General features: G+C 46.9%; 1 protein-coding gene across 1 annotated transcript; it reads right to left on the bottom strand.

Annotated features, from left to right (window-relative positions):
* Positions 1-2,927: 2,927 nt before the first annotated feature.
* NSMCE4A (NSE4 homolog A, SMC5-SMC6 complex component) lies at positions 2,928-15,176 on the bottom strand. The gene is made up of 11 exons (XM_029920515.1): positions 15,170-15,176; positions 13,537-13,620; positions 12,935-13,065; positions 10,937-11,088; positions 8,950-9,049; positions 8,177-8,267; positions 7,224-7,318; positions 4,926-4,974; positions 4,122-4,216; positions 3,947-4,032; positions 2,928-3,098 (listed from the first exon to the last, which is right to left on the bottom strand). The coding sequence occupies exons 1-10, from the start codon at positions 15,174-15,176 to the stop codon at positions 3,958-3,960; spliced, it is 879 nt and encodes a 292-aa protein (XP_029776375.1). The 3' UTR covers positions 2,928-3,098; positions 3,947-3,957.
* Between the last annotated feature and the right edge of the window lie 790 nt (positions 15,177-15,966).

The following is a 15,966-nucleotide window of genomic DNA, read 5'->3' on the forward strand; positions in this document are numbered from 1 at the left end:
TGACTCGGCTCCGGTGACTTGTTAGACACCGCAAGGTTTCTTTTAACCTACCCTCCAAAGTCCCAGAACATCACTCCTGCCAAAAGCTGTTGGTCAGACAAGTCACCAAGACCAGCCCAGATTCAAGGGGGAGGAAACAGACTCTTCCTCTCAAAGAAATTTGCAACCATCTTTTAATCTACCACTCCAAGGCTCTGAAAAGTCCATCACACACACCTGTTCTTCACTGTCCTTTCCGTGGTCTTTTATGTTAACACGGCTTATAAAAACTCAACAAGTATTCTTACACAGAGAAACCTACAACTGCACAGCTCCTGAGCTGATCTGGACTAAAGAGACCTGGCGCTCGCTCTCCGCAGAAGTCAGTGTAGACGGAGGGTTTAAAAGCCTGTTGTAGTTATTACGCAGACAACATGTTGACTTGTATTCTCCAATGCACCTAACATTTTGTGGGATGACAGAACCCTAAACCTAAACCCCAGTCCTGCAAGAGACCCAAGACTCTAGGATTTAGCCCAAGGGGCTTACGACCCCCGTGGAGAGAAGAGAAGTCAGAGCAGCACACACCCAGTCGGTGTTAGGAAGCACTGTACGGAGAAGGCGGACTACAGAGAGCAGCTCACGGGCACCAAGAGCCCAAGAATGCGCACCCTGGTGTGTACATAGTGCTTGGGCGGCAGGGCAGTTAGGACAGCAAGGCCCTGACCCAGCGCTGGTGCCACCTCCTGCCGGCCACTGTTAGCCCAGAAATAAGGCCCTGGGGAAACTCCACAAACATACACAAACAACAGCGGCCAGCACAAACCGGGACTGAGGAGCAAACGAGGCGCTATCAGAACACAAAGCTCTGGCGGAAAAGACTTCTGGGAATGTTACATGTGTTAAGACATTTAAATGATTCCATGTATATTCAAATAACATGTATTTCCCCATTCAGAAGGTAACAGGTTTTTTTCTTTAAGTAGGCTCCGTACCCAACGTGGGGCTTAAACTCATGACCCTGAGATCAAAAGTCACATGGTCTCCTGACTGAGCCAACCAGGCACCCCTCCTCTTCAGAAGTTTAAAGAAGAAAAAGTGGCCATAATCTCCGTCCAGATAAATTCTGTTGATACTATTTAAAAATAATGAAGAAGTGCAGTTAAAAAACTCCAATAATTACAGGAAAGTTCAAAGTGACAGTGTGGCCACTTTGGTTTATCAAAAGTAACCACGTTTATGTTTCTTCCACGAGGAGAGTTTGAAGCAAGTAGAAGGCAGGCCAACGAGAGGGAAAGAGGAAGTTAACTCCAGACACGTGCTTGAAAACCTGTCACCTTAGGACCGCATATGTGATTCCATTTATGTGAAAAGCCCAGAATAGGCAAATCTTGACAGAAGATAGGTGACTGGTTGGTTGGGGCTCAGGGGCCCAGGGGTGGCTGAAGAAGGGTGACAGCCGCTGGGCGTGGGGTTGGGGACAAGAATGTTCTACACCGACCGAGGTGATGGTTACGGAGCCCCACGAAGAGATGAGTGTTGACCGCGAACGGGTGGATGGCACTGAGTACGAAGTAAAAGCCTACAAAGCCGTTCGACCGAAACGGAAGACAGAGCTGGAGCGGAAGGTGAGCCCCCCGGGTGTAGGCAAGGAGCCTGGTCCCGAGAGGCCTCGGACGGCTCTGAAAGCTCAGGTTTTTCAAGTGTCCGAGGTGGCGGGGAGTCACTGAGGCTGACGAGCGGTTCTGAGGATGTGCGGGAGAGGTGAAGGGCAGACAGGAAGCCGGGGACAGCAGACGGGAGGCTTCTGTGGCAGAAACCTGGCCGGGATGGGGACAGTCAGGACACCAGATGGCGAAGCGTGCCGACTGAGGTGGAGGGGAAAGGAGAAATCCTGGGTTTCTTTTGAAGAAATACAGTAGTCGAAGGACCAGTACGGGGATTACAGGGAAGACAGATTTGGGAGCTAGTTTATACATGTTTAAAACAGCCCCTCTGCTGCCAATAAGCCATTGCACATATAGCTGGAGCTTTTCAGAGTTGAAAACTACTCTTAATTCATGACATCAAGATGGGGGTGGGGTGGGGAAGCAGGGAAAGCACCAGAATTTTAAGTGCCAAATGTGCGTTTAAGCCTGGGATCTATTTGGGAAGGAACCACCAGTTTGGTCTGAACCCCCCACCCCAGTGGATGCCAAGAAAGGAGGTACCACTCTGCATGGGTCCGGGACAGCCAAGAGGGGAGAGTGGAAGAGACCCTTGTTCGAAGAGGTGACAGGACAGTAACCGAGTGTCCCGATAGTGGTTCCAAGGTGAGAGACAAGCAAGCGTGGCTGAAGGGAAGGTGCTCAGTCTGCAGAGTGGCTGACAGCCTGGGGACCAGGAAGGGCTGGGACCCAGAGCCTGCCAGAGCAACGACACCCCACGTAGACACCAGATGGGAGGAGGGAGAGGGGTGTAGAAAGCTGTGGAACCGGAAAGGGAACCAACGGGCGGGTGGGGGTGGGGGTGGGGCCGCTAGAAAACATCAAGGACAGACGAGCCCGAAGGCCCAGCCAAGATCAAAGCTTGGGAGTCACATTCCTGCAGCCGGGCCACTGGGCTGGTCGTCCTCTCTGTGCACACAGGGCACCACTGGTAGGTGCTGTGGGGATGGTCGTCCAGCCTGGCCGGGCAGAGGATGAATAGTTTCTTGTGTGTAAATCGCAGGCTGAATCATAGAAAATGGCTGATATTTGCCCGTGTTTTACCTATAAAAATAACAATTTCATACGGTTCAATCCAATATTTGTTGACTTGACCAGCTAACTTCACCTTTAGCTAAAGAGATCTAAAAAGAACCATAATGACCTGTAGACCACTAACACCCTAACTAAAGAGCTTTCAGTGGGACAGGACTGGAGAAAGGCCAAACTCTGGCATGATCAGAAATAAAGAGTAACTACAAATGTTTGTGAATATGGCAGTGAATTTCCTTTAATCAAAGACAACCATGACAAATTCATTAACTATCAAAAGCTACATTTTACTAAAAACAATCTGTCTTTAAAAATGTTTAATCATACAATATATACAATGCATGCTGCTCCCCTGTTTGTATTTCATTATCCAGTTGAGTCCTAAGAAGGAGGGGGGGAAAATAGCTGGTCAGCAGTTTATAAATGATACGATGGATCCACAGTTCACTAGACATACATAACTAGAGCCCAACAGCCAGTCCTTTCTCGGTGAGGCGGGCCCCCGGTCCACCCATATCTTACGTCTCTCCTCTTTCCCTCAGTTGTCTCGGAACAAAAGCAGCATTAAGTATTCAAAGTTCATTTTAACTCTCAAAATTATGGAAAATTTGAGTTAGGAAAAAAAAAACCCTAACAATGATCTAATTCAAAATCTCTCGCTGCCCCCACCCCCATTTTACAGACTGGATTTATAGACAAAATGAAGCTGAGTGAGAGGAAGTTATCTGCTCACTGATCTTAAAGTAAGGGGCAGAGCCAACAGAATCCAGCAAATGCCCAGTCGTCACTAAGATTTCCTTCTAGATTGTTCTCCTTCATAAAAAATGAAGAAGTGTTGCACAGCATAACTCAGATTTAAGAAACGCCCATTTACTGACATCATTCCTAACCCTAATCCTCCCTCTCTACTTCACATCTGTAAAATAACCAAGTCGAATCGAACAGTGAACACGACCGATGGGAGGGCTCAGTAATCCATTTATCTAGTTTATCAACTTGTTGAGAGTGGGGAGCCAAGCCTCGAACAAGCTCTTGCTCCCCACCTGCAGAGCCGGGAAGTAATCCAAAGAAGGGCACTTGCGGCCACTAGACGGCGAGCTGCCTTTCTCAGCAGGGCACACAGTTCTAGGAACGGGGCAGTAGAGGGAGACCAATCCCAGTTTTACCAGAAGGCAAAAAAGGAAGACGGTTTGGAATGCTAAGTAACCTTTAATAACAGGAAATGTTACCTTTGCTGGCGTCAAGCACTTAGCCTCTGCTGGCTCTGGCCTGAAGCAATCACAGGCTCTGAGATCTCAAAGGTCTTCACGATCTCCTGGCAGAGAACAGAGAACGTGTTGGGCACTGGGTTCACAGCAAATGACGGGAGACAGAACAGCCCTGGGGCAAGGGGCAAGGCTTTACCTCCCAGTCCCGGTAACTCAAAGCTATAACTCCTTGATTCCTAATTTGGGTGTTTTGGTCAATTCCCTCACTTTCTTCATTAATATTAACAGGCTCTGTTTGAAAGACAAAGTTTCAGAGGTTATCAAATCACAGGAGGTACTCTGAAGAGAAACTGTTGAATAGGAATGAAACCTGTACCGAAAAAACACTTATAATATTACATACTTATGAGAATTCCATGCATCATTGACTTTTTATAGTGTTCTTACAGTAGGAAGTAATACATTTGCTTCCATTAAAAAAAATAAAACCACAAGGTAGAGTTACACGTTGCAATCATTTGAAATCCTCTGCAGATCTGTGGACTAATCACAGAGCTGAGCCCTAGTGAATCCAAGAGAAACTGAGAACTTTTAAAGCAACAATAAAGGCAATGAAAGTACTTGATTCTCAGCAGGAGACCTTAAGAAAGAAAGGCCCAATGGAGACAGGAGACAATTTAACTAAGCAAGCTTCTCCCAAAGAGAGGAGGGAGGTGGCTTCAGGGAAAAATAGAAGGAAGGAAAGTACAACAGTAACTGCGATTGCAAACATTCTAGATTAAACTTGGAGGGCAGTAAATGTTGAGTCAATGCTACAGATGAACCCACCGGCTTTAACCGATGGTGGTAGTTTCAGTATTTCAGCCAGCTGGGCAAGATACAGCAACGTAAAAGCCGGCACCTAAAACGCAAACTCATTCACATCTAGAAAACTGCATTTCCTGAACGCTAATAACACATTTTCTCTAAAAATAATCTTTCTTAACATAGTAACGTTTACCTATTATTGGCAGTCGGTCTTGGTCAAGCTTTATTCTTGCAAAACCATCCTAAAACACAAACATGATTTTAGATTTGGATTCAAAAACCAATTTAGGGGCGCCTGGGTGCCTCAGTCGGTTAAGCGTCCAACTTCAGCTCAGGTGATGCCCTCACGGTTCATGGGTTTGAGCCCCGCATCGGGCTCTATGCTAACAGCTCAGAGCCTGGAGCCTGTCTTCAGATCCTGTGTCTCCCTCTCTCCCTGGCCCTCCCCTGCTCATGCTGTCTCTCTCTCTCTCAAAAATAAAAACATTTAAAAACATTAAAAAAAAAAAAAGATTAAAAAAATTAGGTCTAAAACCTGTAACCACTGGATGAAAAACATTACCAGATTAGAAAACTCCATAGCCCAATCAAAATGTACCATAACAATAATGAGATTATGTGGACAAGACGTTACATAGGGCTTCCCTCGGGCTTCTGATCAGCCCCCACCTTGAGGGTCTCCTAAGAGAAACTGAAACTGGCTCGTGTCTGTAAGTGATTCATGAATATTTGTTATTAGGGTTAGCTCCTCATTTACCGTTGACAAAATGTGCCTTTGTTATCGTTTCTGGGGAGATACTCTGGTCAATACAAGATTTTTGGTTAAGGTTAAAATCAAATTCGTCTTACATATGCAGCAGTGCAACCTGGTACAAGACTAAAGATAGGTCTGAAGTATACTTCTTTTCTTCTATGTCAGTATGTTTCTGAGTAGGGCGGTTTCTTGGTTTTGTGACTTTCTCACTCTGCCAATTTAACTCACAGCTACTATAAAGAATCCCCCATATGTATTTTTTAAATTTATTTATTTTGAAAGAGAATGTGAGAGAGCGTGTGTGCACATATGCAAGCCAGGGAGTGGCAGAAAGAATCCCAAGCAGGTTCCACTCTGTTAGCACAGAGCCTGGTGTGGGTTCGAACCCACGAACTGTGAGATTATGACCTGAATTGAGATCAAGAGTGGATGCTTAGCGGACTGGGTCACCCAGGCGCCCCCCCTATATAGTCTTTACTGAGTTTCCCAAAGTTTTTCACCAAGCTTTTTTCACCAAACTTCTCTGTTCATGATTTCACTTTCTCTACATATGCATTAGTAATTTTTTTTAAGGTTATCTATGTTGAGAAAGAGACAGCAAGGGCGGGAGGGGCAGAGGAAGAGAGGGGGAGAGAGAATCCCCAGCAGGCTCCACACTGTTAAGCACGGATCTGATGCAGAACCCATGAACCTTGAGATCATAACCTGAGCTGAAGTAGGACACTTAACTGACTGACTCACTGAGGCACCGCTGTACTAGTAATTTAAAAAAAATTTTTTAATGTTTATTTACTTTTGAGAGAGAGAGAGAGAGAGAGAGAGAGAGAGAGAGAGAGAGAGAGAGAGAAAATGAGTGGGGGAGGGGTAGAGAGGGAGGGAGACACATAATCCTTAGCGGACTCCGAGCTGTCAGCACAGAGCCTGACACAGGGCTGGAACCCACTAACCATGAGATTGTGGCCTGAGCCAAAGTCAGACGCCTAACCAACTGAGCCACCCAGGTGCCCCAATTTTTGTTAAGTTTATTTATTTTTGAGAAAGAGACAGTGCAAGTGGGGGAGGGGCAGAGAGAAAGGGAGAGAGAGAATTCCAAGCAGGCTCCGTGCGGCCAGCACAGAGCCCAATATAGGGCTTGAACTCACAAAACCGAGAGGTCATGACCTGAGCCAAAACTAAGAGTCCTATGCTTACCTGGCTGGGTCACCCACGCACACCTCCTGTATTAGGAATCTTTATGATACTGATGGTAGACAACCCGCTCCCTGTTTTTAGTGCTTTCAGTATATGGTTCTTGAGGAGAACAAGACATTTTCTCACATAACACAACAATCAAATGTGGGATATTTCACATTTATACCACACTGTTCTCTAATTTATAGTTCCATACTCAAACTCTGCCAATTCTTTTTATAAATAATTTCTAAACTGTGAAAGCAAGCTCACAATTCTTTTTAAGTCTACGTATTATGTTGTATAATCTCTATACCCAATATGGGGCTCAAACTCATGACCCTGAGATCAGGAGTGACGTGCTCCACGGGCTGAGCCAGCCAGGTGCCCCTCGCACACAGACTTTCCGCTCGTTTCTTCTGCCCGCGTGCCAATGTTTTGCTACAATGTGTCTACCATACATACTGGTTACTAAAACTACCTCCGCCAGCTCCCACCCCTAGCTTTTATTACACACCCTTTTACAAGCTATAAAAGATAAAAAAGTGAAATAATCTTAAATCTTACCCTTATAATGAAGGAAACATGAAAGATGTTTTCCACCGTTCGGGGAAAAGAATGTGGATCAACCACAAAGTCAAAGAAGGACATCGGAGTATCAGCTACAGACAAAAAGGAAAAAAAAAATTCTTCAAAACAGGTAAGATGAATTTTGCTCATTGGTAAGACCCATCATATTCTCTTGTGTTCTCAGAGGAAGGAAATGGGCCCTCGACCTGGTGTTGGGAGTGTAAATGGATACAGTCCTTCTGGAGGGCCACCTGGCCTATCCATTAAAAATACGGACCCCCACTGATCCGGCAACCTTCTCTGCCCTACAGAAGTATCGGCAGGTGCGCCAAGCTGCATACCATGATTCTCCACTGTAGCAGCTGTCTCGAGTAAAACGCTACAAAGAACTTACACTCGTCCACCCACGGGGGACTTGTTCAGTGTATTTACGACACGGCCCTACAGTGGGAATCACTGAGGAAAAAGGGGGATCTTTTGCATCAACAAAGAACGTCCACATGGAAAACTTGGGTTGCAGAAGAACGTGTATATTATGATCAGCTTTGAAAAAAAGCCAAACCAACCAGAATCCCAACGTACTTATGTCCATAGTTACGTAAGGGACACAAAGCTAGGATGACCTGAGTACGAGGCTCAGGACGAGTGGCTGCCTCTGGGGACAGAGAAGAGGTGGGACACGTACTTGACTCTACTGTTCTCACTTCTATGGCACCTCTTTTAAAAACCCCATCTTTTAAAAACAAAAATGGAAAGTTACTTCGCCATCATCCTCACATGGGATTTCTAAAGGAGAGAAGCTGTGTTAAATATATGCCAAAAAACAACCAAAATGACTCAAAAATTGTACAGAACTGAAAAATATGTTTTAAAAACTAACATCATCAAAAGGGACACGTGTCTAACTGATAAACACACACTGCTGTACTTGAACTTGGTATCATACTTACGATCTTCTTGGAAATAGGTCTGCAATAATCCCAAAATTCTTTCCACTTCCTTTTCTGTTGCTTCTTGATGAGAGTCTTCCATTTCACTTAACTGAAAATATAAAGTCATTACCAGACTGACCTACTTGCCTGCCTGTTAATGTTTTCTACCGTCTTCCATAACCATACTCCTCTAAATGTCTTTTATGAGAGATTGCTAACAGTTTTGATCCCCGTCTTAAAATTTATAGTTTAAAAAAAGACTTTATTGTTTCAGTAACATTTTTATATAAATTTTTTAAATAGAGGACTAACATGACCAAATCAACCATGTTCAGGTTCAATATAAATAGCATGTTACAAAAAGTGCAGTTGAGAACAGTCATTCTCCACTGGGAGGGATTTTTGCCTCTCGGGGACATGTGCCAATACCTGGAGATGTTTTCAGTTGTCACGACTGGGCAGTGGGGGCGGGAGCGGCTACTGGCATCCAGTGAGAAGAGGCCGAGGATGCTCTAGAGCCTCCTGCACCGCCTAGGACGGCCAATCACAACACAGAACGCTCCTGCCCCCAATGCTGACTGTGCAGAGGCTGAGAGCCCCTGATCCAAAGTACAGAAATGAATTAAAACTAAGACAAGGGTTAATCCAGTAAAACGTTTAAAAGCTTAAATTAAGTGATTGTGTAAGTGACCAAACCTGGCTCCAGGCCCTAAGGCTTAGAACAGATGGTCCCATGGCACGGATTTTACGTCCGTAACTACTTTAGCCGAAGGCGTTTTCAAAAGACCAACCTGGTCCGGCATAGTCTTCTTCTCTTCCGTCGTGGGCCCTTTCCTTGGACGATCACTTCGTGGCTTTGGCACAGGGAACTCTCCTTGTATTGAACCCAACCTAATGAAAAATATGCTTTCATGTCCTTTTTGGTTTGTTTTCTGAACAAATTTCACTACTTGGAAGCAGCTCCCACGGAATGGTCAAATTCAGGCCAGGCTTCAGTGGTACGTGAGCCGACACAAGCCCGAAACTCTGGCCGGTTTGTGACATCCTTTCTGCTCCCCTGGCGCTCCTCAAAGAACTCCTAGGGCCTCCGTCAATCAAACAGGTCCCCCAGACACCTGGGTGTGCTGCTCTCAACAGTGAACCGGCCGGTATGCCTGCGGCCTTCCCGGCCAGCCCCCTGCGTGTTCGGCAAAGCCAACTGCAGATCGGGGAAGGAAGAACATGCGGAGAAGGGGCAAAAAAGCTCCCTGGGGGCTACGAGCCTTTGGAGGAGGGGTGCCAGTGCCGAGGCTCACAGCTTGGGGCTACGGAACCTACCTGCCTCAGGAGAACAGTTCGAACAGGAGCCTTGGGATTCTTTTCCCCTCGGGACTCCCTGCACCCCCTAAACAAAGCCCAAATGCAGACCTAAGCTACAGTAATATATGCTCCACACAGAGATCAGGGCCCCGAGAACATAGACCCATGTGGTCCCTCCACCAGAGATCAAAGGGTGCAGTGCAGATGGACCCATATCTATATGCGCATGTCCATTTCAGTGTAAGGGGGTAGACCCCACAGCATCGTGCTAGAGTAATACTCTGGTGCTGGGGGGGGGCCTGGGGGCAGAGGTCTACCCAGACTCGGGAGTGCAATCTCTGTGATCTCTGATCTTGCCTTCATGTCTGTCTGGAGAAGTTACCAGAGGCCTCCAAGTTAGGATCTGGGACATCAGCAAACATTCCCAGGTGGAAAAGGCAGGGCAGAATGCTGCAGGCCAAAGAAACAGCAAGTGCAAGGGCACCAAGCTGTAAGCGATTCACTGTGGGTGCAAATTCGGTAGGATGATAAAACAAAGTTTAAGATACGGCACCAAAGGCTCCCTTTAGCTCCTGGGATTTGGGACAGAGCTGAGAACTCAACAGCAAAAAAACAGAGACTTGGACTTTATCCTGTAGCGAAGGAGTGTGACCTTTTGTGCTGTAATGGATGTGGTGGTTCTGGCACCTGCGCTAACGGAAGGCTTATTAAAAATGGATGCTCGCCCTACACATGCATCTGCAAAGCCCTCTAGCTGAGGCGCTACTGCTCTCAGGAGTTTGCAGGGGTAAATCAGAACAGACCACTGCCCACGAGCTATGTGGCGCTTAAGGAAGAAACAACTGGGTGATCACCCCACAAAAACACTCTGCTGGGGGACACAGCCCGAGCCTTTGAAGGTGGTCTTCCAGAAGAACCCGGAGCACCATTCTTGGTTTCTCCAAAAGGCCTGAACTAGGAACTGAAGACACAAGCTAATCTGAGTCATAAAGAAAACCCCTGTCAAAACTAGAGTTGTAGCCAAAGATTCAACTGGGCAGTTTATGTGACCGTGACTCGAGCAGGCTTCAGGTATAGGACAGCAGTCACCCGACAGGAAATGACAGTAAGTGGCATTTCACAGACATCGGTAGAATCTTAGGATACTGTCCGTAACAGGCATCACCCTTCTACAGGGTAAGAATTCAAGATGACAAGCGAAGCCGGACATTTTGCCCCAGACCAGAAGTGTCACACACCAGGAAACGAAGGAGCCAGCAGGGGAGGCCCTGCGGCCCCCAGCCTTTCCTGCTTTAATTAAGCAAGTAAGGATCCATCCACATCGAGATTTTATGGGGCTTTTCAACCAAAGTTTACAAAGTCCCCAAACAGTGGCATCGTGGCTGTCACCTCCACAATACCAAATGTTTGTCCCTACAATGAAAAAACAACTTAAGGTTTACAAATGGCTGGTCTATCAGATTTTTAAAATAATCTTACAGAAAGTGGAATGTATGGGTTTTATTAATGGTGTTTTCTGCTGTTTTGCCTGATATTTTCCAGGAGTCATAGACTATGAATTCAAAATCAGAACTATCTTCATCACGGATGAGTTCTTCAGCTTCTAGCGGATTTACACCCATATGTGTCAGCTACAAAAATGAAGGGAAACAAAAAACCCCAGTTAAGCCACAAGCAATCATTCGCCATAACCAATAATCTGCATCGCTAAACGTTAAGAGGCCAGAGGCAAAGCCTGTTTCCAGGGCCCTAACACGCTCGCTGAATTTCTTATTATACAGATAGTTTCATACATAAATTCCAACTTTCAAAAGCAGAAATGCTCGAATGAATGAACATTTAGTCCATCAAAGTGCTAGGAAAGTGGTTCCGGCATACAAATCAGCAATTACATCCCCGATCAAAGCCTCCAACACAGAACAGGCCGGTGTGGCTGGCTTTCGGATTTTCATTCTTTGGCAACTTCCTAGCGACCCCCACTCAGCCTGCACCTCAGTGTAACCAGAGAGCAGTGGCCTGGCGTCAGAGGACCGTTCATCCTAAAACTGCCCTCCTGGGAAGAGCTGCCAGAAGTCTAATAATTCTCTTATCCCCAACTATCTTACAGAACATGAAAGCACTTTGACTACATTATGGAATTATAAAATGCCTCTGAGTTATCAAATTAAAACAGTAATATCAAATATGAACAATCAAAAAAACTGTCAAGGAGTGGACCCCTGTTAAAGGCAACCAAACTGTAAAGAAAAAGGCTGCGAGAACGTGACCAAAGACGTAAGGTCAGCAGGCCTCCGTCACCCCCCGCCACCTTGTGTCCCCACCACACGCCCCAGGAGGACAGGTCCATGTCTGTCTGTCAAGTCTACCCATCTTTCCTTTATAGAATCTAGATTTGATGGGCTCAGAAGGGTCTGCCCCGCCCAGCAGTCACAGAGCTATTAATTCAGGGGTTCACTCTGAACGCCTAAAGACATCTGGAATGTATTTTGGTTTGTTCAAGTACACAGCTCACCTGGATAAATGCCAGTAATTTTAAAAAAGATAACCCAGTAAATGGTCACTTTATTTGTTTAGCTGTACATTAGTGTGCATTTTCCAAATAAGTTAGGCGCCACAATAAAAAAAAGTTAAAAGATTTTGAGGTTTTAAATGTAAGTTAAATTTCTATTTTAAATCATTTATGGTTTTGAAAACAACCGAAGACTCGTCTGCCTCCTGCCTTTACAAAAGAATTAATGTATCTCAGCCGACCTCACGGTATAAAATCGTTTTAATAGCCGTTTGACAAACTTTCAGTCAGAAATGCAAGAATAGAACTTAGCTCAGAATGGAACAAAAAAAAAAATCAACAAGAGGGTAAAATGCAAGGTCAGCTTCATTGTGTTTGTTTGGTAAACCCACCCAAGGAAAACTTTCTAAATTTTAGGTAACAACCACTCAAAACAAAGGTAAATAAAACAACAACAAAAAGACCCACAAAAAAAGCAAAACCCTAAGCACATTCATGTGGTTCCCAGATATTCTCGAGGATGGAGAACTTGTCCCCCCCTCCCCCCCCCAGGCCTAATTCACTGCCATTCCCAGCTGAGCTCTGCCACCTGCCCTGGGTTTTGCCCAGCCAGGACAAAGGGTCCCAGGGCCCTGAGAATGAGCTAGAATACTTATGAACGGAAAATTCAGGGGGGGAAATGGCCATTTGTAAATAAACGTAGCACCCAGAGTCTTACTCAGAATGCTAAGAGATTTCTAAACCTCTAGGCTGCCGCCCTCAATTCCGGACATGGCTCCCCTGTCTGTCACCGTTTAACTCAGTCAGATGAGCTCTTTGTAGGAATCTGAGACTCACACCCCCCCCTCCTTGTCCCCAAAAAGGAAAAAGGAAGTGAAGCCATTTGCATACAGATCTAATCAAAGTAGATCATTAATCTGTGACCTGGGAAACAGTTTTTTGCTAAGATTCTGTAGCTTTGAACTTACTAGAGTTTCAACATATCTTAACATATCAAATGAGTTCAGATCAGAACGCAGCTGCTTGGCCTTCTCTTTGCCCAAATCTGAAGCCAAAACAAGAAACTGGGCATCCAGGACGGCTTCTCTTGCTCGGGACACTATTCAAAAAACAGAAGGGGAAGGCACATTACTAAATACACATGATCCGCAGGGAGCAGGGATTTTCCCGAAATTTCCACTGACTTACTTGACATTTCCCACTGGATCAACAAAAAAAAAAAAAAAAAAAAAGGAGAGTGGGCCAACATCACAACCTGGCTCTCCTGCCCAACCCACCAACATCTGGAGTCAAAGCTGACCAGTCCTCCCCAAAGCCGCTCCTTCCGTGCTCCTCCTCCTGTGAACTGAGCCACCCCCTCTTCAGAGCTGGGTTGAACAAAGCCTCTCTCCTCTCTAACACCAGCTTCTTCCCCCAACTCCAAGCCTCTCTCCTGGTCCCGAGTGGAGGTGAAGTCGAAAGACAGGCCTGCTCCATGTAAGGTAGGGTGCCTTGCTGAACGGCCACACTAAACTGTCAAGGGACACCGACAGAAATAACAGAACCGCTGGGCAGTCAGCCCGAGACTCACGCCTCAGCGCCAGCACAGGACAGTGGACACGCAGTAGGGCAGCGACCCTGAGGATGGCAGACCCAAAAATGTTTGCCAGAGGACCTGGGATTTAAGACAAGCTATATAGAGAGGCGCCAAGGTGGCTCAGTCAGTTAAGCGTCCGGCTTTGGCTCCAGTCATGATCTCACAGTTCATGGGTTCGAGCCCTGCGTCGGGCTCTGTGCTGACAGCTCGGCGGAGCCTGGAGCCTGTTTCAGATTCTGTGTCTCCCTCTCTCTCTGCCCCTCCCCTACTTGCGCTCTGTCTCTCTCAACAATAAAATAAGAACATAAAAAAAAAGACAGGCTATATAGAGAAAAAGATTTAAACAGAAGGAGTGAAGAAGGGAATAGGGGGATGAAGTGTGGAGAGGTGAGGGACCAGGCGTTTGGAGGAGGCCGTGGGGCTGACGGGACGGGGAGGGTGAAGAGTGCCCTCGGAACACTGGAAAGGCAAACCGGAAGGGAGCCAAGAAGAGGCCAAGGCGGCAAAGTTCAAGTACAGAAATATCTGTGCTGGGCTTGCTCCTGGAGGCCGTCCGGGTGCCCGGCTCCCTGAGCACACCTCAGGCGGCTGAACTTGGCTGACTCCGATTTATACATCATTCTCCCATTTTATTTCGGGGGGACAGCCACAGAAGGGACCATGCGTGAGACAGGAAAGCAGAGGCCAGGCTGGAGGCTGGTTCGTGCCTTGCCCGCTGGCCTCACAGCATGGTTGGCGAGAAAAGCGCAGACTTTTCTGTCACAGCTGGCTTTGAGGCTTCCGCTGAGGGAAAACCATGAATGCCAAGGACCCAGAATTCTGCGTGTGCTGAGCGACTCCCAGAGCCCAGCTAAGTGAATAACGCTGCCTTAAAGAGGTGACCCAGGGGCGCCTGGGTGGCTCAGTCGGTTAAGCATTCGGCTTCGGCTCAGGTCATGATTTCACGGTTCGTGGGTTCGATCCCCGTGTCGGGCTCTGTGCTGACAGCTAGCTCAGAGCCTGGAGCCTGCTTCAGATTCTGTATCTCCCTCTCTCTCTCTCTCTGACCCTCCCCCGCTAGCGCTGCCTCTCTCTGTCTCTCAAACATAAATAAAAAACATTTAAAAAAAATTTTAAAGAGGTGACCCAGTCAGCACAGTGGCATCGGCTCAGGGGGGAGTGATGTGTGGCTCAAGAACTACTAAGATGCGCAGTAAAAGAGCAAGGGAGTGAATGAGTCAAGAGCAGACAGCACTAACCAGGGGGGAGAGGGGGCTTAAGCAGGTGAAAGAGAAAAGCTCAGTTCTGGAAGGTTCTAATGAGATTTAGCAAATGTGGGAGACCAGGATGGGCAACGGCGCGGAGGCTGTGACCAAAGCTAGAAAGGCACTGATTTGAGGACATGCAGACAGAACAATGTTAAAAGCGACAGGTAAGCCATTAGTCTCACTAGGAAACTACTAGAAATAGAGGCTCAGGTCCTCGGAGATCATGAAGAATTGTGGGGTCTGGGCAGCACCCGAAGCTGACTCTTCCTTACCACCGTATTTGTCTGCAGTCTGCCTTTCCGCTGCCACCGAACTGTTAGGGGCCTGGTGGGAAAAGTGCTCTGGGGACTTGCTCCAGGGCTCTGAGACCCAGTCCCTACCCGACATCAGCGGGTGCCCGACCTGTCTTCCATCTCTGAGCAGACTGCTGCTGCCACAAACTCTTTTAATTCAAACCAAGATTTTTATTATTATTATTATTTTCAGAGAGAGACAGAGCACACACATGCGTGCCCATCAGGGAGGGGCAGAAAGAGAATCCGCAGCAGGCTCCACACTGCCAGTGAGGAGCCCTACACGGGGCTAGAACTCACCAAACCGTCAGACCATGACCTGAGCCGAAACCAAGGGTTGGATGCTTCACCGACTGAGCCACCCCGGCGCCCCAAACCAAGATTGTTTTGTAAACTCCCCCCTCCCCATGGTCAGTGCTCAGTGCTCTGAGATATCTCTTCATCTCTCCCACCACCCCCCTACTATAGAACAACAGCCTCCCCCCCACATGGCCACCCTCCCCTGCCCCCCACTATGGGCGGCCCAATAGCCAGGAGCTGGGAGGAGGGCAGGAAAATAAATCGATGTCAGAGTCCAGCTCAGTTCCGATTTACTTCATCCATTCAACAGACGCATCCTGGGGACACAGCGGTCAATACCACAGAAAGATAAAAGAGAATGCATGCCCCAAGTTCTCCACCTGGGACCACCTGGGGGGCTTGCTAAAACAGGCGCTGGCCTTGCCCCCAGAATTTATCTCATAAAGCCTTCAGTGCACCTTAGGGAATGGTAAGCGCTATAAATAACCACTAAGAGAAAGCTTCCAAAACTGCCTGATGTCAACAACACGGCTCTTACATAAAACGAATTAAAATTATCCTAAAACTTATAATAAAAAGCTCCC

This window comes from Suricata suricatta, chromosome 2 (genome assembly GCF_006229205.1).
Source record: "Suricata suricatta isolate VVHF042 chromosome 2, meerkat_22Aug2017_6uvM2_HiC, whole genome shotgun sequence".
NCBI classification, from domain to species: Eukaryota; Metazoa; Chordata; class Mammalia; order Carnivora; family Herpestidae; genus Suricata; species Suricata suricatta.